Raw genomic sequence first — 26,986 nt, 5'->3', positions numbered from 1 at the left:
ACTGCGGAGGTTTCAGCTTCACAAAAAGGAACATCTGCGTTCTCTTTTCTCTTTACATCATTACATATCAAAATGTAGACGATTTGTGTTTTTTTTTATTAAGGTTAAGTTGTTTCATTTACGGTAAACATTGGTCTACTTTAGCATTGTTCTCTTGCTTTTCTTTCATGGAAAGATTTAGTTCATAGACTGCCATTCAAATGTGTAATTGGCTGATTATTTATTTATTTTGTGTTTATTTGTATAGGTGCAAGTATGCAGAAGGCCAAACAATGCCACACACAACAGCACTTAGCCTGAGATTAATTACAATGCCCCTACCTATAAGGGATTTGAAATACATCAAAATAAACAACAAATAGACACGAAACAGTGCGAAAAAAAACATATCAAGACAACAGTCAGGATACTGTAACATTACTGGGTACAAAATACCATCCAATTAAACAGTGTCATAAACAATGCTAAATATCAAATGAGACGACATGACTGAGTCTTTAACAAGACAGTTTGAGTTTGTACCTGTTAATGCTACATTTAGAGGATTTGGGGTGGGAAAAGGGACTGTTTGCTTTTGTTCTTATATGCATGGTTCATCAAGATAAAAGAGGTAAAAACACATTTAACATAGATTTGACCACAAGGTTCATTATGAAGCTTTGTCAAAGCCATATCTAATATCGCACAATTATCCTCAGCAGATACGTTTTCTCTGTTATTAAGGAAATACCCTTAAATATCTGTTTTTGTTGGTACACATGACCCTTCATATCAGCTTGAAAATGTTTGTTAAAAGTAAATTTTATAAACTTATTTATATATTTAACATAAAGATTAAAGTATATAAATATTAAGACTCTTTAATGTGTCTTTGTGCGGTTTAGCTGAAACTGGTTAACAATTGGCTGCAAGTGGCCAATACTGACTTTTCATCAGATATTGTAATAGACCTGTCATTTCTCACTGGACCGTCTCTTCGTACGAGGCTCTATCTGAAAGCAGAGATGCTCGTGTGTCAGCTCACTCTTATATTTGCATGTGTGTGTGACTGGCATAATGCCACCCAGCCTACAGACAAACCCGACCTTTTGAAACATTAACCAGAGATGCTCGCTGCACGGCTGCTGCCTGGAGGTGTGGGTTACAAGAAGATGACAGATGATACTGGTGCTGGGTGGAGGAGGAGGGGTGGAGGAGAGAGAGAGAGAGAGAGGCAGGTGAGGAGAGACAGAGGCAGAGAGGGAGGTGATGGAGGAGGGGGAAGACCAGCAGCTGAAGGGGAGAGATGGTGAGCGGGGAGTGGGTCTGTCAGTGTCTCTGTGTCTGCTACAGCCGCTTCCTCTTCTTCAGCATGTCGTGTATGTACAAAAACTCTGAGTGTGTGACTCCACTTCTGCATGGCATTTAGTATTTCAAGTGTGTGTGTGTGTTTAAAGGTTGTGGTGTTCATTCCTCCAAGTGTGTGACTTATTGATGGGTCAGGAAGTGTTGCCTTCATCCGGGTTAATAATATTCTTTGTGGAGGAAAATGTCACTCTTCTTACAATATGTATTAAATGTCACTTTATTTTTCAGACCTGTATATTCTGAGAAAGGAGATGTTACCATTAAGATCTGATCGTTTGACAGATATGAGCTACTGGTGTAGAAAGATGGTTGCTTTCATGATCTCTGAACATTAGAGGGTGTTTAATGGAAGACAAAAGTCTCATTATTAGATGGTGAAAAATATGTAAAAACATTCTTATGAGATTTTTTTTTAATTTGGATGGCAGTCTAAGTATTATTCAGTCGCTGAAATAATCCATACAGTATGTTTAGGCTTGTGGGAGAACCAAAGTTGTTTAGCATGTGTATAGGCTTATAGTTTGGGGGCCATCTGATAGGAGGCATGAGTCAGGTCTTTTGTCATTCTGTTATTCTTTTGGGTTTCTGTTACCTGATCAATGGCAGCCATTAGCACCATCGGCTGGAAGGAGAGTCACTTCCATTAGAGATGTGACCAGTGGAGAGAGGGGAGCTGTAAAAGTGTTATGTAAGAGATATCTTCCATTAAACCGAGGCAGACAGGGGTTTTGGAAACAACCCAAATGAAAGACTTATGGGTGTTCTGTTTTGTTACGTCACACTGAAATAAACTCAGCTCTAATTCAACCAAATACAATCCCTTACACTGCAAGAAATCAACCTTTCTCCTTTTACTTAAGATCGCCCATGTCTCAAATTTAAGAAGACACCAGTGCAAATTTTTTAATGTGAACGTTCTTTTTTTTTTTTTACTTTCCTTCTGAAGTTGTTCTCAGGAGGAACAATGAAGATAAATGTTGTCCCAGACGGGTTCAATGACGAGGAAAAGTCTCATCGTACGCCGATGAATCACTCCTGTTTGATTGTAATCCGTGATTTATCATCCTCTTGTCCTCATTTTATCATGTCTTAAATTAATTACACTCCCTATCGGCCTCTCCATCTGCAGATATCACTTCTGGTGTTAAATGGATTACATCCTAAGGACCTTGTAGTTCAAAACACATTAGAAGTAAGAGGGAAGATATTGGTGTGTCATCTCAAACCTCAAAAAGAACTCAGAACTTAATTGTTTCAAAAAACTAAGAGGTGTGATCCTTCTGTAAACTTTTATGGTGTCATTTTGTAAAGGAGGACAAAATAAATGAAGTAAAATCACTTGAATATTAGACACCAGAAGCACGTGTGTGAAGCAGCAGTGTGTCAAGGATTCCAAGACCGCAGACAACAGAATTCCCTCTGTTTGCACCAGCAGCTCAAACACAATCCAGACCTCCCACTCTGTAGTTTCATTTCACAGAAGCACTCGACTGTCTGTGTTTGTGTGTTTGTGTTTCTAATGTTACCACCAAGTAGAGAACTGTGTGTAACTGTAGAGCACACAGCCTGAATGACAGACGGACATACTGTATGTGCGTGTGATTTTTTTTCTTTTTTCTTTCATTCTCTTCAGGCGCTGTTATTTAAATCAAGAGGATGTTTCTGCTGGGTACACCCCAGGGTCAAAAGGGTTAGGTTTAGTGTTAGATTTAGGTCTGTCATAAAGTATGTAAAATAAAATGAGCCACACACACACTCACACTCACACTCACACTCACACTCACACACACACGCACACTCACACTCACACTCACACTCACACTCACACTCACACTCACACTTGCTATGAAGTCCTGCTTGCTTTTTACTGAACAAGTGGATTAATTAATTTATGTTAATTTACCTCGTGTGAGGGATTATTATGCTTTTTATTGCACATTAGTCATTACAGAAGAAAGAGAATGATGATCAACTGCAGTTTAATTCTCTGTCATTTGCTCGTTAATTGTCTCCTCTGGGAACTAAGTCTTTCTCTCTCTCTCTCTCTCTCTCTCTCTCTCTCTCTCTCTCTCTCTCTCTCTCTCTCTCTCTCTCTCTCTCTCCCTGCCTTCATTGGTATCTTCAGGTCCAGCTGTGCAGCGTCATGTCCAGAACGGACCAACTTCAGACGAGATGGAGGTTCAGAGAGCCAGGTAAAGAGTCATTACTGAAGCTGAAACTATGAAGTCATTTAGTTAATGTTAAAGTAGTACTACACAAAGTGGCTTGCTGACAGTCAATCAAAGCGCTGAAAACAAAACTTGGCCTTAAATCTGAAGTGGTTCTGAGTTAAACTAAGCCTGTCTTTACTTGTTTTTTGTAAATGAGCTTTACTTATTTTTTAGAATACAGAAATAACATGGAAAACTTGAAGAACACACTGAGCAGATAAAGCACAAGGCTCACATTCAGTGATCGCTGTGTTTCTGACCACCTGATGAATCCTTTAAGGGCTGCGTTTCTCTTCATCAAGAGCTGAATAAAATAACTGATTGGCAGTTCATTTCTACAACCCGCTAGTTTTGTTTGCTGTATACAGTGGGGTTTTTAGAGCTTCTTCACTGAATATACATGCATTTTTTTTAAATAAAAAGATTTTCAGCTATATTTAAGTCCTCCTAACAGTGATGAGACATTAGCCCACTGATTCCTGATTGTTTACTGGTAAGTCTGCTCAACTTTTATTTTGGCATTTTTCCGGAAATGTACTAAATAATATCCACACCAGCAGATGAACTCTGAGTGAACACAGCCAAAAATTAAAATATTGGATAGGATTATGGTCATAAGTGCAGCCCCATGTGTCTGACAACCTGCCACACAAAGAGAGAAAATATGAACCCTGGCAACTGAAATAACAGCCGATCTCTTTGACCTTTATTTCTTTTCTCTTTCATCCCACTCCTCTTAATACCCTCGGTCTCCCTCATATGACTCCTGGGGATAACAGTCAGATAAAAATACGTATACAACACAACATATTGCTTTTCCCTGCATCATTGAGGGAAATGGAATAATCCAAAATAAATGGATGAGTACAGGTCAGGATGATGCTTGAAGCAATTTCCGTTGCTTACTAAGCATCCAGCATTTCTTCCACCGTGGCCACGACTCCTCTCAGAGACGGACTCAGGCACAACAACGTCTTTGTTGCTGTTTTTAAACCTTTTTCCAGCTCTGCCCATTGGTTCAGCCAAATGCTAGGGCTTAAGCGAACAAATATGATGGGAGTTACAGCTCTGTCTGATCTAATGTCTGCTAAACTGTACCTCCTGCACAAAGGATTACGTCTGTGATTGTGCTGGGAGATTGTGTGCTTATGCGAGTGGATTTCCTGTGTGTGTGTGTGTGTGTGTGTGTGTTTTTGTGTCAGCAGATGCAAATTCATTTCACTGAGCTCTCTCTCTAGTGGTAGCAGGGCCGTGTTACTCAGCAGCTCTGCTCCGGCTGCGTGCTGCTGCTGTCACATCAGGAAGGTTTGCTAACTCAGCACTTCTGCTCGCTACCACACAGCTGGAAAATTCCACTTCCTCTCCAGGAGATTTCTCCTTCCTCTCCTGAATCATCACATATGTGAGGCGAGATGAGGAGGGTTTGATGAAGAGGACGAAGCTGTTGGGTTGAGAGTGGACAGAGACGAGGGCGAGTGTTATGGGTTTGAACTGAAGAGGAGGAAGATGTTTAAAGGGGAGACTTTGCAGAAGGGCCCAAAGTTCTTTTCAAAATAGGTTTACAAGTAAACTTTAAACTAGCCAAATCAAAGAAGCCTTAAGATAATGTTCATCAGCAGATATTATCAGATGCAATTTAAATGCAGTTTTGCACAAAATACTGATGTCATTGAAACTATTCTTGTTCTTTTATAGCTTCTGGTTTACTAGTATTATAGCAACTTGAATACAAAGACTTATCCCCTTTTTCTTTATCATTTCACATAATTTGTGGTTACAGTGGTACTAGAAATTAAAGAGTTTAGTGCAAACACACTGAACTTTATTTGGTTATTTAATGAGGTATGAATTAAAAGAACAACAATGTGTTTTAATCATGAGCTGTTTATTTTGTTACTTTAATTAGCAACTTTTTTACTAAAGATTCTGTGACAAATTTTCTTTTGGCGCCCCCTATAGAAAAAGCAGTTCACCTCATCTCTTTGCTGAATGTGTCCTGTATGTGTTTATGGAGTGTTAGTGTTTCCTTAATGGGAAGGTTCAGAGTTTTCAAGTGGGGTTGTATGAAGTAGTAAGTGTATTAGCCGCATGCTGGTCAGTCGAGCCCCTTCATTGAGAAACTGGTCAGATGATGGCTCTGAAGCTAGGTTAAACATTGCCGTAGGCGGGGCCATTTGTGCCCTTTAATTTAGCTATTCATTTTCACGGGGAAAAAATTATCCAAAAAACAATGAAATTGTGCATGTATGTAATGTTTACATAATTTACTTTGCTATCAGCAAGCCACTTTGTTTTTAATCAACCTTTAAAAAATCTTAACTATCCCTGCAATCACTTCATCTGTCACCTACCTTCTACTGCAGTAGTTTCTGTTATTAATTATAACAAAATAGAAATATTAACTTTACTAACCAATAGTGAACTTTGTCTATGTTTTGTGGCCATTTAAAACCAAAATATATTTTTCAGTGAAGATGGTTGAATGAATGAACTACATTAATCTGTGTTATGTTATTATTTAAAGTTATTTAAAGAGGGAAACATTTTTTAAAAAGCAAACAATTATACAAAACTAAAAAGATGAAGAGGGCAAATTGGTTCTGTTCTTCTCTAGTTTTTTTAAAATTCTGACGAGAAAAGGACAAATATATTTATCATGAAAGCTTAATTCTGACTATTTTTAGTTGTGTTTGCTCACAGCTTGTAGTGCCTCCTGCAGTGTTCGCTGCATTTGAGGCCTCTTTGGGTTTTCTTGTCACTTTTCCTCAGACCTGCTGATGTTTGAAGTTTAAGGCAGGAGGACTTTTCTCCGGCTGCTGCTTTGAGGTGTATGGCCGTAGTGCTCCTGTGGGACTGCAAAGTGACAGAATCGTAGATTCGATGTGACATTTGTGATATCGTGTGGCTAGCTGTGTTTCCTCTCTGTCCCTCTAGGCAGATGATGGAGCAGCAGCAGCAGATGCAGGCACACATGGAGCGGGAGCGACGGACGTCCAACTCAGGTACTCAAATCAAAGAGCCCTTTTTTTGTATGGTTAAGGTTTTTTTCCCAATAAACATTTTTACAATAACCTTTTTATTTAATGAACTGCATCTGAACCCAAATAAACATCTTTAAATAACAGATTATGTCACAATTCTCCCCCCAGGTTCTCCTTTCCAAGGCCACCCTGCTGTACTCTCTGTGGCCCCCCCTGTAATTCCTCCCCCTATGAACATGGGTGGTCCTCCTCCGCCTCCACCCCCACCTGGACCTCCACCACCTTCAGCAATGGCACCCCAACCTCCTCTCCCGCCCCCTCTCCCCCTTGGAGGTGGATGTCATGGGGAAGAGCCCCAGGCAGCGACAGGCCTCGCCGCTATGATCGCAGGAGCCAAACTGCGACGCGTTCAAAGAGTGAGAAGCAGTTTATCTTTGTGGCTTTGATGTTTTGATAAATTTTCCTCCAGTCAGACAGAAAATAACCAGATTATCTCTACCTGACGTGACTGACATTCTTGATAAATTCACTGTTTGTACATAATCTGAGAGTAAAAAGTAACTGTGGGGGTGTTATTCTTTTCCTCTCCTCAGGCTGATGACAACTCTTCAAGCGCCAAAAACGATGCCAACAGGACAAGTGGAGGAAGCGGAGGACTGATGGAGGAGATGAACGCTCTGCTGGCACGAAGGTCAGAGTGATGAGAACAGAAAACCACTGAATTGTTTTTGCATCGACATCCTGCAGCCACACCGGACATTAATAGTCACAATTGCCTTTAATCAATGTAAGATTGTTTATAACTACACTAAATGAAAATATTGGCAGTTATTTTTCTTACTCGAGGCATCTTCTTTCCCCCAGAAGGAAAGCAGCTTCAGAGAAGCCTGACGACAGCCAAAATGTGAGTGAAAGTCATTTACAGTAATTGAGATGATGATGATTAAAGGATTGCATTATCTGGGTGGTTATTAAATTAACATAATAATGATTTTTATTGTAGTTCCAATTGTGTTTTTTTCACAAAGTGATAAAAAACAGAGGCATTCAGAAAATCATAGTCATGATGTCATAGTCATATTACAGAAACATTACACACAAACTAAAGATATTAAATTAAAGGAACCTGTATTGTTTTGTGTGAATGGGATAAACCAGTGCAAAATGTTTTAACATCAAATAGCAGCATTTTGATCATGCTGGATGAAATGATGCTTATCCACTATTTTCTTTTTTAAGGATGACCCAAATTCTTCGTCACCCAGCACTCGCAGTGGACAGAATGCCACAGGTGGGGAAAGCACAGTAAACTATGTGACAACATAACACAATGTACTTTTTATGGATTTGGCATCAGCATGGAGTCAGTGACTATAATAGACACACTTGTTGATACTGAAGCCTTGAGCAGACATGCATCTGTACATTAAGTTTACTGCATTTTCCTGTGATAATGTGTCATTTCAGTTTTTCATCTAATACCCTGTGTAGCAAAAGTACTAAAAAAACAACATCACAGAAATAGTCTTAGTTTACCTCATTAATGTGGCCTATCACGGTGACCTGTCTATTGTTTTGTTTCCTGGATCACCAGAAAACGGTCCTGTCATCACGACAAAACATGCGGTGTTGTTTCAGGACGAGGAGTTAAATAATCCGTTATAATAGGAAAATCTGCTTTTTTATCCTGAGAAATATAAGTTAAGATCTCGAGAGAAAAACCAAAAATAACATGTTTTCACATTGGGTGAATAAAATATATGGATTTATGTCCGCTTAAGTTTCTATTTTACGATTCTCAAAACTCTTACTCTACATTTGAGGTGGGAATGTTAAACTTTTACAACTTTTTTCCAGTCATTTTTTACACTTCAGATTGGGCTTTTACACATACAATATTAAATAATCTAACAAAATCCAATGTTTTTACGGAACAAACTTTCCAAAGTCATATAAAGTCAATAAGATTGGGAACACTTTCAAGCAATAATGCTATTTATGCATGCATCTAGATGATCTAACTAAAGGTATTATACATAATAAAGTATCACTAACTGAGGACTTTTTCCTTCACTGAGTTCTTTCACTGTCGTTTTTCTCGGAATAATTTACATCTCTACCACAATTGAATACAATTTTGTACTTTTTCTTGTAAACACTGTGATTTTTTTTTCTTTCCCTTTAGTACAGTAGGCGTATAGGCCATGCGTACTTCTGTAAACTTTACTTCTGTAAATGTTTTAGGGGACTCTGGGAAATGCAGGAAAATTATACAAAAAAAGGAAAGGAAAGAAAAATGTAAAGTGACTCTCTAAAAGAAAACTGATCACAATGATTATTGTGCTCTTGATTACTTAACAGAATGTATCTCTTGATCAGTCTCTCAGTCTGACTGTTGATCAAACTCAAATCTGCTCTGTGTAAGTTATCAATAAATCCCTGCTGGTTTTTCAGTGAAACCTCCTCTTCTGTTTTCTAGATGGTGCAAAGAAGCCGTGGGACCGAGCTAACTCTGCAGACAGAGCAATGGCTTCAAGGTGAGCGCTAGAAAGGACAGCTTCTCTGATAGAACAGTGAAGCAATAAACAACAGTCGCCCTAACAGAGAATGATTGTTTTTATGTTCAGGGTACGGTCTGCGGGCGGTGGAAGTGACACAGACTCGATAGACCTCGATAGGATGAAACAGGTAAAGAAACACACCTAAAATAAACACTTTAACCACCAGACAACATGTGCTCCAAACGTGTGCTTCATGTGTACAAGGATTTAAAAAAATAAAGCAATGTTTGTTTCATTATGAATTATAATGTGATTTCTTTCTTTGTGCGTCATTAGGAAATCTTGGAAGAGGTTTTTCGTGAATTGCACAAAGTGAAGGATGAAATCATTGATGGTATGTTTACTTCCATTCGCTCACACTCAGTAATGGTATATGGACATTTAGGACCACAGGCTAATTTATGATAATGAATATATAATTGGAAATCTAACTAGTGGAGTGATGGGAAATGGGCTGTTATGTAGAGAAGGGTCCAGTAGGTGGCAGTAGAGTGTCAGAAACATCATCATAATAAATTCATGCATCCAAGGCTGCATTACATACACATAAAACACCACATTTGAAAACATGGATTCATCAATATTTTTTTGAACTACATGGATAAAAACAATATGATTACTTAAAGTTATTTAATTTTTAGTTAATACAATTCCTGATTTGTTAACAATGTAGTAAATCATATTATAGAAATGTGCCGAACAACCTTGATAGTCATTGTACCACAGGACTGAAGAATGAAGCCAAACTGATATTCAAATATTACATGAAAGTCATTCATAAAACATTTATTGGACATTTTTATTTACACACAAAAGTCATAGATTACAATATCATACTATACATTAAGAAGTAATAAAGGTAATACATGAAATATCTTCATATCATAGAAACTGTACTAACACATGTATTGGACATACAGTATACTTGCACAATATAATCACAAATTATAAGCTTATATAATTTAAAAAAAAAGGTTTCACAGTCATAGTCTATTACAAATAATACCAAATTTAAGAAAAAAAGGGCAGTAGCACAATTATTGATCACTTTTTTCAGAATGATAATATATGACAAAGCGATTCTGATGTTTGAGTAAATACTTTGTTATAGCAAAACATTTAGACATATATTACTCAATACAATGGATCCTACATTGTCCATAATGCAATAGTACAGCTTTCTTTTTGTCAGATGCACCCTGCCCGTCAGACCTCAAGCTTGTGACACAGGCTGTGTTACATTTTTCATGTCTTAATCTTAATCAAGGTAACACTGATAACAATACTGATTACGATATCAGGGTTCATTTCCTTATTTCCTGATACCATTAGAGAGAAGATTGTTCAACTGGTTTCACATAGACTGTGTATTACATTGATGTATGATGATGATTTGAACCTCTAATAACTAATTAAAAAGAAACTTCACCGAACGTCAACACAAACCAGTGTGATAATAACGAAAGATCATGACAGAGTTCACATTTGGGAGAAAGTTATGTGACGTGTATTTTAAATTTCAGTTTGACTCACATGCCATCTGTAAACATGAAGGAGGCGGGGTTTATGACCTATATTGCAGCCAGTCAGCAGGGGGAGCTCTAAATATTCTGGCTTCACTCCCCTGTAGAACTTCAGCGTCCACTGTTATTTACAGTCTATGTGTTGTGATAAAACCACTGATCTCCCCCTTCAGTTTGTCATTTCAGGTTACCACTAAGCACAAATGAATATGACTTTGTTATGGGGATATTTTTCCAGTCTTACCTGTACGATAAACCTGACTTTGTTCCTGTGTTTTCTCTTCTTTGTCTGCAGCCATTAGACATGAACTCAGTCGAGTTAGCACGACATAATCTTTCAGAGCCACTCCCTGACATGAACCACCTTTTGGAAAAAACCATTGCCCCTGCAGCAGCTCCTGTGGTCCTGATGAAGAGGAGGAGGATTAGGAAGAAGAGGAGAATCCGTAACAGAGGCCAAAACTGTGACATCCATTCATCCAGTTCAGCTGCGGTGTTGAAGCGACGCGGCTACATTGCTATAACACCTCAGACGTGTCTTTGTAAAGTTTGGTTTGTCTGTTTGGAGAGAAGGACGTGAACAGGGCTCACTCTCGCACTGATTCCTCTGATTTCTAAACATTTTATGTCTATTTGTTCGCCCACTTTGCCCGCCTGTCTTTGGCCTGAAGGAAAATGGATAGAATTCAAATTATTTTTATTTGTTTTTCTTTTTTCACAGTTTATTGGAACGTTTTTATTGTTACTATCATTTTCATTATTATTTCTATCATTTTTATGATTGTCAAATGTATTGTTAATATGAGTAGTAGTAGCGTAGTGAATACAATGGTAATAATGAGGAAATGATAATGGGAATATGATAGGAATGGTAATGTTGATCATTATTGCACATCATTTAATGTCAGCCTTTTGTATTTTCTAATGGTTGTTTTCATTTGTTTTTGTTTGAGATGAATTCACAAGTACATTAAAAAAGTGTTTTCTCATCATCTCACCTGGATTTTTAGAGGTTTTTTATTCTTTTGGCCAACACAGCTATGTGGCAGGAAAAAAAAAACAGGTCCTGACCTGAAACCGAGGCAGGGCTCTTTGGATATTGCAACCTTATGAACAAAAAAAAAAGAATAATACACCAGAGTATTTGTGATCATGTTGTTAATAAAATGTTTATTGGCTGCAAGGATATGGAGAAGTATTGTTCATTTTATTCTCTCCTTTTATGACTAAGTGCTTCCTGGTTTGACAACGGAAAAAAAAAGAAACACGCAAGTTTAACAAGAATTCAAATAAAAACTGTGAACAATGTCTTGGATAAATGAGGCTGTCTCTTTCCCTTTGTGCTTGCTTGTTAGATTTGGGCTTTTTTTCTAGCTATTTTTTTCTCTCCGTTACTTTTTTAAAACATAAAAACCTATGCTCATTGAATAGGTGCCATAGCTCACAGCTGGTGCAGCATAGAGAAGTGTGAAACATCTGAACTGCTTCTGTGTGTTATTCATGTGGTTCACACAATGCAGGATGCTGTCAGTGTCTGACAAAAAATGTTGGATGATTTCAAAGATAAAACCAAGTTAAAGCACATAGAGAGCAGTACTTAACTTTAATTATCCTCCCATTTTCCCCCATGTCTACAACAGGCAATAGTTTGAGTCCTCAGAATGATATTCTAATCATAAACATAAAGCTAGATTAGGTAATGTATTTCAAAAGGTCTTTGTAAATGTAATCTTGCAGGTTTGTTCAAAATTGCCTTTCTCCATTTGAAAATAATGCATGAGGGAAGAAATCATTAATCTCATTATTGTTGTTTTGAGGTTAAATGTCACAAAGGTGATACTTTAAGCTGAAAGGATAATGAACTATTTTCCTTGCTTAACTCCACAGAACCACTTGTGCAAAACTAAGAAAAAAAAACGGGTGCTCATGGTGGCTTGTGCTCCAGTAAAAACCAGGTGCTCTTGCAGACTAAAGAATATATACTTTTAAGTGGGGGAGGCCACTAGGTTGTCTCCAGGCACACTAACTTGGAGACAAGGATTAAGTGAAAATGTCTTTAAATAATCAATCAGGGCATATCTCTTTAAAAAAAAATAATAATAATAAAAAGATGAAAAAAATTAGGCAATTTTTGACCATGCAGGGTCTCCTTCGGGGCGTGACTAGGTCTTCACTTGTGCTGTACTATTTATAACCAGTAAGTATGAGATTAATCAATTAAGGCAAATGAAAAAGATGCTATAGTTAGAGAGACATTCTCATTTCATCCAAATCATGTTAATGCTGGTTGCTGGTCAGGATACGCAACTCGTATAACATACTTTTGGATTAAGTCAAATTAAGTCAAGTCATGTAAACACGTTAAGATTGAAAAAGCTGCAGCTCTAATTACTAACATTTAATTATGACTGGGTTCAGATGTTGACTCCATTGATCATAGTTATGTAAATTTATTTTTTTAAATGCTACCTATCCTAAAGGTACGGTTTCTGAGTATTTGGCTAAAGCCCGTGTCACTGAAGTTTGGGGAACCCCCTGGTACAAAACAACTAGTACCACACCAGTAGACCAGCAACACTTGGTATCGCTAGACTCACCAAAGTCTCGCGATGCTGGGCAGTGGAGAGTATAGTGGCAACGAGAAGTGGCGTGGGACGGAGTGGAGAGAGTTGTTATCGAAGAAGAGGGGAGCGCAGACAGAAGAGGCAGGAGCAGAGCAGGGGGTGTGTGTGTGTGCGTGTGTGTTTTTGTGAGGTTCAAAATAAAAAAAGAAAAAAGGAGCACAACACGGCGTGAATGAGAGAGGCAAGCTGGCGGAATTCAACATGGCATCCGGAGATACGCTGTACATTGAGACAGACGGCTCGGAGATGCCGGCCGAGATCGTGGAGCTCCACGAGATAGAGGTGGAGACGATACCGGTGGAGACTATCGAGACCACGGTTGTCGGAGGGGATGACGACGACGACGACGAAGACGACGACGGGCAGCCCATGATCGCGCTACAGCCGCTGGTTACGGACGACCCGAACTCGATGCACCACCACCACCACCACCACCATCAGGAGGTGATCCTGGTCCAGACCCGGGAGGAGGTGGTCGGCGGAGATGACTCCGACATGCACACGGATGGAGGCAGCGGGTTCGAGGACCAGATCCTCATCCCGGTACCGGCTCCCGGGGTGGAGGACGAGTACATCGAACAGACTCTAGTGACTGTGGCCGGGAAAAGCTCTCTGGGTCGGGTGAAACGGGGAGGCAGCGGCGGTGGGAAGAAAGCGGGCAAAAAAAGCTATTTAAGCGGTTCGGAAGCCGGTGGAAGAAAATGGGAACAGAAGCAGGTGCAAATAAAGACTCTGGAGGGGGAGTTTTCTGTTACAATGTGGGCATCGGGTAAGTAACATTAGCCCCGGCCGTGTGTGTTGTTAGCCGCTGCATGAGGCCTCGTTGTCAGGGCGTTGTCCTGCTGCACCAGACTAGTTCCTGGAGGGGCCAGCTGTACTGTCGGGAAAACAGACAAATCATGCAAGAAATTGTTGCAGAAACACTTCTACGCGATGGCGAATTGTTTTTGTTTTGAAGGGAGGCCATCTTTTAGGTGTTGCTGGGCGCCGCCATATTCCCCGAGATTAGTAAGTATGGCGGCGGCCCCGAAAAAATGGCGATAGTCGCGGCCAGTGCAGAGATGGCGGCGGTGCATGAGGGGGGTTGATAAGACAGCGGGGGTCTGGGGTGGTAGTCAGGCGGCTTTAATGTGGTTGAAAGTGGCTCTTTAATGCAGCGTGAGAAGCGCCAGGTGGTTATTTAAAGCGTTTTACTGTTCTGTGTGTTTGAATTTGTGGTCGGGTTTGGTTCGATTTAGCCAGCAATTAGTCACTTAGCATTTTAGCTGTGGTTGCTGCTGGTGGACAGCTCTGCGCATGCGTCAGGCAAGCTCACTGCTTCTGTGCGGTCTGATGCTGCTGAGGGCAATATCGATCAGGCTGTCCATCATTTATGAAAAACTAAGTCAGTCTAGTAGGCTACCTAAATATCCTAAATTTTTATTTGACAGCTAGATTTAAAAAAAAAAAAAAAAAAAAAGATAATTATTTAATGTTAGTTTGTTAATTTTATGTTAGTAGGTATTTTTCAATGTTATTTTTAATTGTGGCTTCAGGCTTTTTGTTCTCTAGTTTTTTCCTTCACACTCGACATGCCTAAAGCCTCTGTCGTTTTCATCAGCATTTCATTTGCAGTACACTTACCTGTACTATACTATATACTTATCATGCGTGATATAAATTTAAACTTGTTCAACATTAGTTATAGTAGAAAGTGAATTATATCTGAAAAACGGATCATTTCTCTAATGGGGAGTCCTCTGAAGGTGATTATGCAGACTGCTGTTATTAGCTGAAGACCAGTGCTGCTGTAGATGTTGTTGCTCTCCCTCACACTTGTTGCTAGGGAAACACCAATCTGTTATCCGTTCAGTCTCTGTAATTTGTGCCTAGATAACAATAAAGACATCGACCATGAGTCGGTGGTGGAGGAGCAGATCGTCGGGGAGAACTCCCCTCCAGATTACTCCGAGTACATGACGGGGAAGAAGCTGCCCCCTGGTGGCATCCCGGGGATCGACCTGTCAGACCCCAAACAGCTGGCTGAGTTTGCCAGGTGAGTGTATTGCCTTGGGCTCTGCATCCTGTTCCTGAATGTGTAAACACATCTGTTTCCTGAGAAAAACACAAGCTGTGGGTAACTGTAAACGATTCTGCATGCTCTGACACACAACTCAATCACCACATATTATGACTCTAAACAGTAGGTGCTGTTTTTGGTAAATATTATTGTATGTATTTATTTTTAATTTAATATGCTGCTTCTATCTTTATAAATATCACATTCAGGAGTTGTATGTGCATAATTCTCATACATTGTGCACAATATAAACATCTCTTTCACTGTTCTGCACACTTAAGGTGGAATGTGCCTGCTGTGACAAATAGCCTCTATCAGTACTGATACTTGTTATTGATTAACTGTAAAATTGAACAATATATCTGGACTGTTAAATGGCACAGTGGATTGTGTCAGAGGGATGGCTTTATGCCCACGGTCGTCTTTATATTTGTTTAAAAAACACCATCAAACTGACCCATCTTTTTATCCCTTACAGGATGAAGCCCAGGAAAGTGAAAGAGGACGATGCCCCCCGGACGATAGCTTGCCCTCATAAAGTGAGTTTTAAATTGATTTTTCCCAAAGGCATCGGGTCACCCCTTGCTTAAATATGAGGTCCTGGTTTCTGATTGGTTTAATTGTCTTACATTACCGCTTTGTTGCTGTGGGCGTAATTGAACATTTCTGGAAAGGTTATTTAAAAGTGGTCAAAGCACTTGAGTGTATTGATTTTCATGTACTTACAAGAATGATCAAGCCTTATCTGACCTTTGCATGTTTAGCTTTTGTAAATGCTTTCATTGACTCTATTAGCCGTCTGCCATTAGAGTGTGAAGCTGTTAAAAGTGCGTTATCACCTCAGGGAAAAGAGAGACGGAGCCACTTTTTTCCAAGTTCAAACGTCATTAAAGGAAAACTTACCAAAGGATGAGGACACTTTAATAACTTTTATATTTGTGACAAGAAAAGCAAAAACCTTTTCTGTGCACCACTTTTCAGTTTTCATGCCTGCTGCAAAGAACTGTCCATTATTTGCTGTTTGTCAACATTGTGCTGCACTTAACTCTGGTCCCCAGGGCTGCACAAAGATGTTCAGGGATAACTCAGCCATGAGGAAGCATCTCCACACACACGGACCTCGCGTGCACGTCTGCGCAGAGTGCGGCAAGGCTTTTGTCGAAAGCTCCAAACTCAAACGTCACCAACTCGTTCACACAGGAGAGAAACCCTTTCAGGTTGGCATCTGGACGAACTTCACACTCCCACACGCATAGATTTTCTCACACTATTAATACATCTAAAGCACATAAGCCCATGACTATTTTAAGCCAAATTCAAACCAAGGAGAATGAGATCATAATTAACTGCTCTCTCACAGGATGCAAATTATCACCCACCAACTACCCAAGTCAGTAAAGTTGTCTTCATTAGATACATTAAAGGTCCCCTTCTTCACCCATCACAAACAACTTCAGTCACAAAATCTGTTTTTCCTGTCTTACTTAAATATTTAAAACAAAATGTTATGTTTTGGAAATTTATGTTGACGTGTAAAACTGTTTAGGTGTTAGGAGTGTTTGCCAAGCTCTCCTCTGTTAGACACTGTTGCCAAACTTGTCAGGTTTTCTGCTCTCACCGAAAACAAAGCCACAGCTGACATTTAAATGTTTCCAGCTGTCTCAGAACTCTAAACTAGAATTTTGTAATCTGATGTATTGTGAATTTTGGTATGCTATGTACATACACAAATCCTTTCTTTAAGACGGAGACTAAGGCTGCCTCTCCCAGGCGAAAAGTAAGCTTCCTTACTTACCCAGGCAGAAAAATAATGATTTATTTATCACAGTGTAGAGCTTATATATAGTCGCTAGTTTGAAATGGAAATATATTTCATTACACAGTTTTAATGTGTATATTCTGAAAAAGTGATTGACTAACCTTTAGATTAAAAAGGCTTTAGCATGAACACAAATTTAATACAATTTTGGGAACCTTTGGCCGGTGATTAGGAAGGCCTCCAAAAGAGCCTCCACAAAGTGGCTAAATACTACACGGTGGGTCTGCTAGTTATAAATTAGGCCGTTTGTAAAATAATACCCCTAACCTAACCTATAGTCCTTTACTAATGCATAACAGTATGTTTATCATTCACAGATTTACCTTGAAATTAAAGCTCAACCAATACTAAAGATAGAAACTCTTATCGGTTGACATTTTGCTAAAGCTTGAGGATGTAGAGACCATGTTCAGTCCGTTGAGATTAGATCATCTCTGTTTGTGTATAAGATTTTAGGAAGAAATTCAATTAGAATTCTGATTTAATTCAGTAATGATCAGTGTGAATAATAACTCCCTGCTCCTCCCTTCCCTTTCAGTGTACCTTCGAAGGATGCGGGAAAAGGTTTTCTCTGGACTTCAACCTGCGCACACACGTGCGGATCCACACTGGAGACCGACCCTACGTCTGCCCCTTCGATGGCTGCAATAAGAAGTTTGCGCAGTCAACCAACCTCAAGTCTCACATCCTCACACACGCCAAAGCCAAAAATAACCAATGAGAACCCATCCACCAGCATCAAAACCACAGAGAAGAAAAGAGCTTCAGAACCTTCTTTTCGGAGATGGAAACAGAAAAGACTTATTGATTTATATGAAAAAATCTGACAGATTAAGAGACTTTAAAAACACTGAAGTTCCGCTCGTTCTCCTGCGTCCCCTTTCTTCTGCTGTCAAATCAGACGAGGAACACAGTGACTATTCCCCAAAGCCCCAACCGACACAGTCCCTTTTTTCTCCAGTGGCACTAAGCTTCCAGAAGATGGAACTCACGGACAAACATCAGAGACTTATTTTTACCAGAGCGAGCAGAGAAGCAGCAATCTATTAGTATTTTTATTTTCTCACATAGCTTTTATTTTCCTTGAGTGTGCATATTGTACACTTGTCTCAGGCTATGTTAAGTAAAAAAGTGGTTATTATTTTGACCCCTCCTGCATTATGAGATCCTACCTATGATACAAAAGTTTAAAACAGCTGTATGTTTGCATTTCCATACCTTTGGTTGTATTTTTCTCTAACCACAGAATAACCTTGTATACTTGTATTGTATGGCTGTATTGAAATTACGTAGACATAGATAGAGGTGTGATTTAAAGTGTTAACCAATTAAACTTTTAGTCATGAGTTGCTTTATATTTTCTATGGACTGACTTTACACAGATGAATGAGTAATGTACTCAGAGCCGTCTCAGCCGAAGTATCTGAAGCGTACATGGAGTGGACTGCGAGACCATCACTTTCTTTGTTAGAATGTAATGTACAGACGTCAACATTAACTTCCTTTGTTCATATTTACACCCGTGTATCTCAACAGCCCACAATAAAATGGGTCATTCTAACCCTGATGACATATACACGCTGTTTCTATAAAGTGTTCCATTGTCTTTGACTAGTGTTTGTTCTATTTTTAGATTCAGATGTATTTACAGCGACAGCAATGAATTGAGCTATCAGGAGATGATCAAGCAACCTTCACTAATCGGAGTGTTTGCTGCTTTTCTTTTTCCCACAGAGAAGTTAATTCAATATCTTTACATTTAAACCAATGATTGTGTACAATGTTTTTTTCAAGTGTTTTTGGAAATTGAATTGCTAGGGAACTTGATTAACTGAGAAAATGGTGATCAGTTTGGGACCACTACACAGGCAAACATATTTTGACTTCTAACTATAAGGAAGCATTCGTAACATTCACAGCAGTAATGCATGACGAGCATTTTTCACACATTCAAAACCTGCTTGAAAAATAGGAACATTCTGTGAGCCAGCAAGAATATTTTTAAACGCGAGATGCTTTTAGTTTCCTTCTAGAATATCCTCGTCTATTGTTTGTATTTTTTCAGGCTTGAATTTTCTGCCTATGAATACAAAACATCTAAAACAGTTTTTTTTCATTAAGTACATTTGCTGTATATGATTAACAAAGAAGACAATGTGTATGTTTATTCTTTCTTACTTAGATATTTCCAACATGTTTTTTTATATTTAAAATGAGGGTAAGGTTCACTCCATTATATGTCTTTATGACACGTTTTCGTTAACGGGTTATGTCACTATCTACTCTGTGGATTTAAAGTTTAGCATAGAAGAATCACATTTGATACAAGTATATCTGTCGTGTGGCTTAATATACAGGCACACAAAGCAGTTAAAATTAGCTCCCTCTCCTGCAGGCTGGCTGCAACATTAAAGCACTGCTGACAAGTAAGAAAAGAGCCTATGATGTACTGAACCATTCTGCACAACACCTATTATATATTATTGCTCAATGTATGCACTCATACTTCAGTACATAATTGAATGTAGGACTATCGTTTCTTATTGCGTCATTTTAGTATAACAGGTATCTGAATGTACACTCACCACTGGAGTTCATAATGCATGTGTTGTTTTGTTATTCAGAAGCTATTGAAGTTAAAACCAGCACCTTCAGTCATCCTGTGTTTACCAAAAGATGTTGAGAATTCTCTGTTAAAGCTCCCATGAAGAACCAAAGTTCCTCCCGTGAGGAACTTCACTTCCATAAATCACTTCCTCTGACACCCACCCAGCAGAGGTGGTTACAAGCATTAAAAATGACGACATAGAAACTATCAAAGTTGTCGCTGATGGTCTCCTTGAGTGCTTTTTTTAGGTCATAAAGAGGCATCATTTTTAATCTTTTTTTCCTGTTCCTTCCAGTTTTCAGAAAAAGAAAGAAATAGTGGGATGCTATCGGGTGATTGAAATGTAGAATTTAAAAATTCTAGAGGTGCAACCAAGAGTTGACATTTCCTTTAATGTGATATTAAATTATATATTTTTTTAAATGTGTTATTTATTTATTATTCAGTTTATAAAGGAGATAAACAATTGAGAAGCTCATGTTTTCTTTGAAAATGAAGTCAGCTCTGGAAAATTCACCTTCTGTTGCCTCAGTAGTGGGTTAAGTGAACACACCACAGGCTTTCCCAAGTCTATTTGGTTCGAAAAATTGGAAACAAAAATGTAATTCTCCCATGTTATTCTTGATATATTTTACCCAAGCTAAAACACTTTCTTAGTAAAGTTGCAACAGCTAGATGGAATTTATTTCCTTCCTTCCTTCCCTGGGTCTCCTCTTGCAGTTTTTGGAGTTTACACATAAATCTTTTCCTTTTTGTGCTCAGCCAGCAGGATTAGCACAACTGTCTACCTCAGCGTCCCTCTAAGATCCCCCCTCTTTAGGCCTCTGATCCTGACCATCCTGCTGCAGACCGGCTCTCACTACTGCCCCCTTCTGGCACTAAAGACTTCATTCAGATGACGATGCTGTCCATGGTGCTGAAACCCACCGACGGCTGTGCAGAAAAACACAACCTCATTGAGCTTATTTGTGTGTTCGGAGACTTCACTTTCTTTGTGATTACTCATGTCCTCATTCTGAGTCACACAGGACGATGCAAGAGGATGAGAAAAACAAAAAAGGGGGAGCCGTGTTGTTTCTGTGAGAGAATCAATTGATTCAGCTCCAGGGCATTGTTGATGTCTTATTGGCTTTTTTAGCCTCCAAACAGCTCAGACGGGCTGCTTGAAATTCAGAGCCAGGCGTGTTTTATCTCTACCTGAGACCAACTTTGAGTGCAGTGATGTGTTAGTCCATCCCCTCTCTCTCTCTCTCTCTTTCTCTCGCTGTGTGTGTGTGTGTGTGTGTGTGTGTGTGTGTGTGTGTGTGTGTGTGTGTGTGTGTGTGTGTGTGTGTGTGTGTGTGTGTGTGTGTGTGTGTGTGTGTGTGTGTGTGTCTGATTCAGGCATGATTCCACTTGGGGGTCTCTGTCTGCTTTTCTGTTTTTTTTCCCTTCTAAGGGAGCATTTATTCAAAGGATTGGTTGTTTTGATTGACAAAGGCAGGGGAGAGTAAATGCGCTACTTGTTATGCAGCTGAAGTCTGTCAAGCCTCCAACACCTGCTCTCTTTCAGAAGCTTATTTCATTATGGCTGCTCTCTCCCAGGAGTCAACATACTTGTATGTTTTTTTTCTTCTTCTATTTTTAATTCCTTGCTGCGTGTTTACCTGGATGTTATTCCTCTCCTTGCTCTTCTTTCTCTCTAGCTTTAGACAAGTCTCAGCATAGTTGAAGCCGGGGCTGATCGCACCTACAATCTGGAACGCCTGGATTTTCTTTCATTAGTTTGACTCCCGCTCTGTTGCAAGCAAACAAAGGTTTATCACGCCGAAGCATAGCAGGCAGCCTCGGCAAGTCAGATACTCACAGTCGCAGCGCTAAACCCCTTCATCTGTGAGTGGAAACTAAATCAGAAAAATCCTCACAGATCAAACCTCAGCCCTGCATGCTTTATTATTTATTTTACATTTCTTAATAACACCTCTGCCAGGATCTTTCCCTCGCTTGTGCTCTGCTTGTCAAGAGCGGAATTTCAGAGTTGGGTGTAAATAAATCCTGAGGCAAGCTACCACCAGAGTAAACATTAAACTGTATAAGCTGTGTCAAGCATTAGTTTAATGTACTCTGCGTTAAGGAAGACATATGGATTTAAGCCCATTAAAGAAGAGTTTATCTTGCAAATACAAAGTTGTACAAATTGATTTAAATGTAAATTTATCTTTCACTACATCCCTCTGTAAATATAATGGCCCGTCAGTGACTATGATGCTTTACTTCTCCATTGCGCCATCAAACAGCCAATTGGATGGTAAGACATGCAGAACAGCACAGCTCAATTCCATCCAATCTGCAGGTCAAATCTCTGAACTTAAATCTCTTCCAGACGCGTTTAAATCTCTTCAAGTGCTTCTTTTTTTTTTTTTTTTTGCGTTATGCACAGCCAGAGATGCTATTTCCATGCAGAAAATATGTTGCCAAGGTAACAGAAGAGAGTGAGTACGTGTGTGTGTGTGTGAGAGAGAGAGAGAGAGAGAGGCTGAGATACCCTCTGAATACCAGGACTGCCTCTGCAGACGTAGAAACATCGCTCCACCCTGTCAGCAGCAGATTTTCTATCCATGTACACCTTTTACGTCTGAATTCTGTCGTCGAACATTTAAATGGCAAGACAGTCATGTTTTTGTTTTGTCACACTAGAGAGCGGTACAGGTTGTAATTCATCTTCCAGTTCCCTGCTCTTTCTGCGTCTCACCCTCCTCTTCACCTCTGCTCCCTTTATCAGCTCCCTTTCTCTCTGACTCTGTCTCTACCTATATATAGACCTCCTTTCTTTCTCTCCACTGCCTCGGTTTCTGTCTCTCTCCATCTGAATACACCTGTCTTTTATTCTCTCGTCTTGCTTGGTCTGTCAAACTCAAATCTGCTTCACTGGCGAAGTCGTAATTAACTGCACTGCTGCCTATAGTTTGTGCTATGTTGGCAATGTCAGTATAACAATTTAGAATGTAAAACAGCAACCTTTCTGTTAGTTTATCAAAGTATGTTGTAAAATGTGCTGAAAAAAGCAAACAATGCTGGTTCCGAAGAAAAAGTGAGAAATTGCTGCTTTACTCAGTTTTGTATCTTTACAAGTAATCTATGGATTTAAACTGTTCAACCAAATAAACAATTTAAAGTGTTGCTTTAGACTCTGGAAAACGATTGGAAGGCGATGATACTTTGTCTTACACCTGACTGACTAAATAATCAACTGATTTTATTTATAAATAGTAGCCAAGTGCATTTGTTCTGCTCTTACTGTCATGTTTGACATTTATAGTTTTATGTTTACGTTTCTATTGCATTTCAATTTAGAGGTATTCTTTCTGCTTTAATACCTCATAATCAGTAGTTTAGTGGTGTGGGTATAGTCTTAATTTTTTCCCCACAATTCTTTTTTAAGTGGCCTTTCCAGCAGAGGAGAAACAGCCTTTGGCTTAAACAGTGACATTTAAGTGTACTAGTTAGTGATTACTAGCCAATCAGAGACATAGTAGGAAGAGTCACCCCTTCACCATACGAAGTAAAAAAAAAAAATCAATCAGTGGTGTGTATCAGAGGGGATTTAGAAGTAGGTGTACCCTATCAAGACTGAACTATAGGTGGGTATACTCCACATACCTGCATTTTCCCTGCACTACACCACAGCTTATAATGATACTATAGAATAGTATACATTGTCAAAGATTTCACCTTGACCAGCTACAAAAGTAATGTGCTTACAAATGTGTCTGTATCAACAATCTCATGAGTAGTTCTGTACCTTAATATGAGTATGCATATATTAGGTACTGAATGAAAGGCTTTTATTAATAGTAGATTATTTAACTTTGTTGTCTTTGATTATATCCTTTTCTGACAGATTAAAAATCTTAATTTAATTTTGGTAACAGGACTGCTTCTTTAGTGTTTCAGCAGGCTGTAGTGAGGCATTGATTGTTGCTCGGTCTCTACCTCCAGTTCTTGGCTGACTGACTCTTCTGGCTGGGTTGCCAGGTTTGTCTGTGTCCACCCGTCTCAATGGCCAAATCATGATCACTCTCTTTGTATTCAGTGTCTACTTGTGCTCTCTACTTGGGGTTCTTGATGGACCAGATTGTCTGAAGGTTGTACTATTCTGTCTCTCACTGTTGTCTCGCCTTTCTCCTTCCTTGTCTCTCCCGCCCTCAGCCACCAGGCGTCAATCACAAATCAACCTTTATTTGATTAATGCCTCATTAAGTAAATCATCATCACGTTGCTGCTTCCCTCCACCCGAGCACTAAAGGTGAAATCTCTTCTAAAGAGCACAGCCGTAACATCTACATTTCAAATCACTGTACGCCTCTGCAGGGCCGTGATGGGCCTGAGGGCTCTACATTACAAACGTAGTCACAGTCTGATCAAAAGACCTTCAAAGCCGTGTTTATGGAGAGCTACCTGACACTCTCAATTCTAGCCACAGTGGCTCTGTCCCATCACCTGCTGTGGATGACAACTGATCTAACACTAACTCTGGGTTCACGGCTTTGTTATTTTCTGTCCTTATCCCCATGTGTGTTAGCATGTAGGCTTTGTATGCCTAATTAGCATGATATTTGTAAATGCGACACCATGGTTTGATATCTCAACTTAACAAGCACACATAGATGCGATCACACAGCAATAAACAAGATTAGCACACAGGAACACAATCAATTCATAATCCGTAGTGTGAGCTGGTTAAGAAAGCCCCAAAGGCATGCAGATTTGTGCAGTGTGGATGTGGAAACCATTCAGTCGCTGCCAAATGAACTGCAGGCATGAAGGCAGGAACATGTTAGAGTTTTGGACCACTTGGCGCTTATGCAAAAAAATGTGGCCCACGACCTCCCAGCAGCTTCCTATCCTCCATTACCAGCAGCCTGAAGCGATAACAAGATTAACATAAGCACTTTTGGTAAGTCACTGAGAATGGGATCCTTAAAGAGGCTTAAGCTGTCCCCCCTTCTCCAGCAGCTGATAGATAGTTGGGTGCAGGGGTGTGTCCAGGAGAGGGTGTCTATGGTGCCATGGGTCCTCCTTTAAAATCTGGTTGGTAAACACCCGAATAAATCTAAACTGTTATTGATGAGTGATATTTCAATACATTTTTTGAAAGTCAAAATTATAGCTCAACTCCCAGACTTGCCTTATATCATTCATAAATTATTAATTTTTCTATGACTGTCCATCTTATCATCAATTTTGGGGGCTTTTTGGCACATTTTGTTCTTGTTATCTAAAAAAATACATAACTAAAAATTGAAGGACTATCTTTCAGGTTCAGATCAACCAAAAGTGCCAGGTTACTTAAAAATAATCAGTCTAATCATCACGTTGGCCCACTGGCAGTGTTTGGATTTCCTGTGTTGGATTCATATCTCAGTCCCAGAGTTAGCCACTTGACATGTACAGGTTTATGTGGACACACATTCTTCATCCCATTGTGATTCTGGACATGCCCCTAGTTTAGAGCTGGCTGGCAAATCTGCTTGGTTTATGCACAGTTCTCTTAGTGAGCTTGACACTTGCACATCAAGGTGTGATCCATCATTGAGGACACTCAGTGCAGAGACAGAGAGCAAATCACTGCTATAAGCGATAGCAGCTATCAGGCAAATGGGCAGAAAATGGTTCCTAATGGTGCCTGGTATGTCTGGTGTAAACTGCAGCCAGCCTATTTGTCGTCCATCACCCTCGAGCATGTGTAACCGAAGGAAGGAGAGGCGGCAGGAGAGGAGGGGAGAGGAAGCATCTGTTCCTTCAGCGTGGGAACCCCTCCGGGGGGGCAGCACGATAATCTAGGTTCACGTCAAACAAAATCTGGCGTCTGTGCTGCTGGATGACGACGTGTCACTCAGTATGTCTGCGTGTCAAACAGGGGAAGTCACTCAGTCAGCAACCCCCTGCTGTGTGACCTTCAATCAGCCGCCTCCTTCACTTTCTAATGGGATTTCAACAATGCTCAGTCATTTTCACTCCCGGCTTTGTCAGAATCCTGTTAGTAATCGAAGCACAGTTGACTTGAATGCGCAGATCATAAAAAATGAATGACTCCAACCGTTCTCCAAACTCCTTGAACCTGCAGAGTCAGAGAGCGCTGGTCAAGAGGGGAGCTGAGTGGTTTTCAGTGTGAGCTTTTGACATCATAACAGGACACTTGGCAGAAATTGGTTACCAGCTTTAATCCTGATAGTAACAGTTGGTGCTGAGCAAACAAGGAAGTCTTTAGTTTAGATTTGACCAGTTCAGTTATTGTCCCCCTTTGCCCAGACTGCTGTTTTCCCAGAAACGGTAATCACATTCACTATTAATGAGCCATGATGTTCATCCTGCACCCATTTACTCCTCTCAATAATGCATACTCTTTGGAATTACTTGTGCATATTTTACACGGTACCACCTCCCCTCCTTTAAGAGGGATATCCGGGGCATTTTGAACCAATTCGCTCTCTGGCCTCGGGCTCTCTCCTCTAGAGATAGAGAAGCTCGCCTGGGGAACAATGTCTCATGTGTGACTCTGACTAAGACTGCCTGCTGAGCAGAGATAATGATACTGTGAGCTACGGCCGCTGCATAGAGAGCAAAAGGTGCTAACTCACTTGTTGAAGGGCCTCGGTCTCCTTAAGCACTGATATAAGCCTTGTTTAATTCTAATTGGCTCTTCAGTTTGTTGAGCGATCACTTTGAATAAGACAATTGACCACAAATTGGACACATCAGTGCCCCAATGTGATTCTCCCCACATCATGATTGTCATTAAAAGCAAGCAATTGTGGCATCACAGGCCGTGTTGGCTTAAGTGCTCCGTAAAGCGACTCATCCTGTCAGAAGCAACTGAAACTCACACAAAGGAATGAAAAGCCTATTAGCAGTGACAGCAGAAAATGAATTTAATCAGCAGAACATTGACGCTACCATTGAGAAGAGGAAGAGGAGGGGGACGAGAGTTAATCAAAATGCTTCTGACGATCACACTGACCCGTGTGGCATTTGAGCAGCATATCAAATCAGGCCAGACTGGGGCGAGATTGGCCAGTCTGTTTGTAGCAGGCAGGTCAGGCTTGGGAAGATTGGCAGGTTCAGCTCTCAAGTGGGCCTGCGGGTGGGTGGTGGAGGTGTTGAGGGGTTTGATGTGTTTGGCAGCATGGCAGAACTCTTGCAGTGGAGAGGAGTGAGTCAGCACGGTACAAGACAGTAGACTGAGGAGGAGGAGGAAGGGTCAGGTGGTGGTGA

At 40.0% G+C, this 26,986-nt stretch overlaps 2 protein-coding genes across 5 annotated transcripts in view; both read left to right on the top strand.

Annotated features, from left to right (window-relative positions):
* The window catches only part of evlb (Enah/Vasp-like b), a 49,840-nt gene extending 37,910 nt beyond the window's left edge, over positions 1–11,930 (top strand). For 2 of the 3 annotated variants that reach the window (XM_020632363.3, XM_020632361.3), the window contains exons 4-13: positions 3,473–3,539; positions 6,492–6,559; positions 6,707–6,954; positions 7,132–7,229; positions 7,403–7,442; positions 7,778–7,829; positions 9,018–9,075; positions 9,166–9,226; positions 9,376–9,433; positions 10,918–11,930. In XM_020632363.3, the coding sequence (XP_020488019.1) occupies positions 3,473–3,539; positions 6,492–6,559; positions 6,707–6,954; positions 7,132–7,229; positions 7,403–7,442; positions 7,778–7,829; positions 9,018–9,075; positions 9,166–9,226; positions 9,376–9,433; positions 10,918–10,955 (788 nt within the window). In that variant the 3' untranslated portion in view covers positions 10,956–11,930. The remainder of the gene's footprint in view (positions 1–3,472; positions 3,540–6,491; positions 6,560–6,706; positions 6,955–7,131; positions 7,230–7,402; positions 7,443–7,777; positions 7,830–9,017; positions 9,076–9,165; positions 9,227–9,375; positions 9,434–10,917) is intronic. The other variant, XM_020632362.3, reaches the window with a different exon arrangement.
* A 1,334-nt stretch (positions 11,931–13,264) lies between these two features.
* Positions 13,265–18,700, top strand: yy1b (YY1 transcription factor b). Of its 2 annotated transcripts, none has more exons than XM_029277075.2 (5): positions 13,265–14,015; positions 15,119–15,281; positions 15,784–15,844; positions 16,364–16,522; positions 17,663–18,700. In XM_029277075.2, the coding sequence occupies exons 1-5, from the start codon at positions 13,448–13,450 to the stop codon at positions 17,843–17,845; spliced, it is 1,134 nt and encodes a 377-aa protein (XP_029132908.2). In that variant the 5' UTR covers positions 13,265–13,447; the 3' UTR covers positions 17,846–18,700. The 2 variants fall into 2 exon arrangements, with proteins under 2 accessions (XP_029132908.2, XP_020488080.2); XM_020632424.3 differs by having other exon boundaries at positions 13,267–14,015; positions 15,131–15,281.
* Positions 18,701–26,986: the final 8,286 nt, after the last annotated feature.

Source organism: Labrus bergylta, chromosome 15 (genome assembly GCF_963930695.1).
Source record: "Labrus bergylta chromosome 15, fLabBer1.1, whole genome shotgun sequence".
Lineage (NCBI taxonomy): Eukaryota > Metazoa > Chordata > Actinopteri > Labriformes > Labridae > Labrus > Labrus bergylta.
The sequence above is the reverse complement of the archived record's forward strand: the minus strand, read 5'-3'. Positions and strand labels throughout refer to the sequence as shown.

Coding starts and splice junctions, on each gene's coding strand:
- yy1b (XM_029277075.2), top strand. CDS start 13,448: ATGGCATCCGGAGATACGCTGTACATTGAGACAGACGGCTCGGAGATG. Junction 15,282..15,783: donor CAGCTGGCTGAGTTTGCCAG/GTGAGTGTATTG, acceptor TATCCCTTACAG/GATGAAGCCCAGGAAAGTGA. Junction 16,523..17,662: donor CAGGAGAGAAACCCTTTCAG/GTTGGCATCTGG, acceptor CTTCCCTTTCAG/TGTACCTTCGAAGGATGCGG.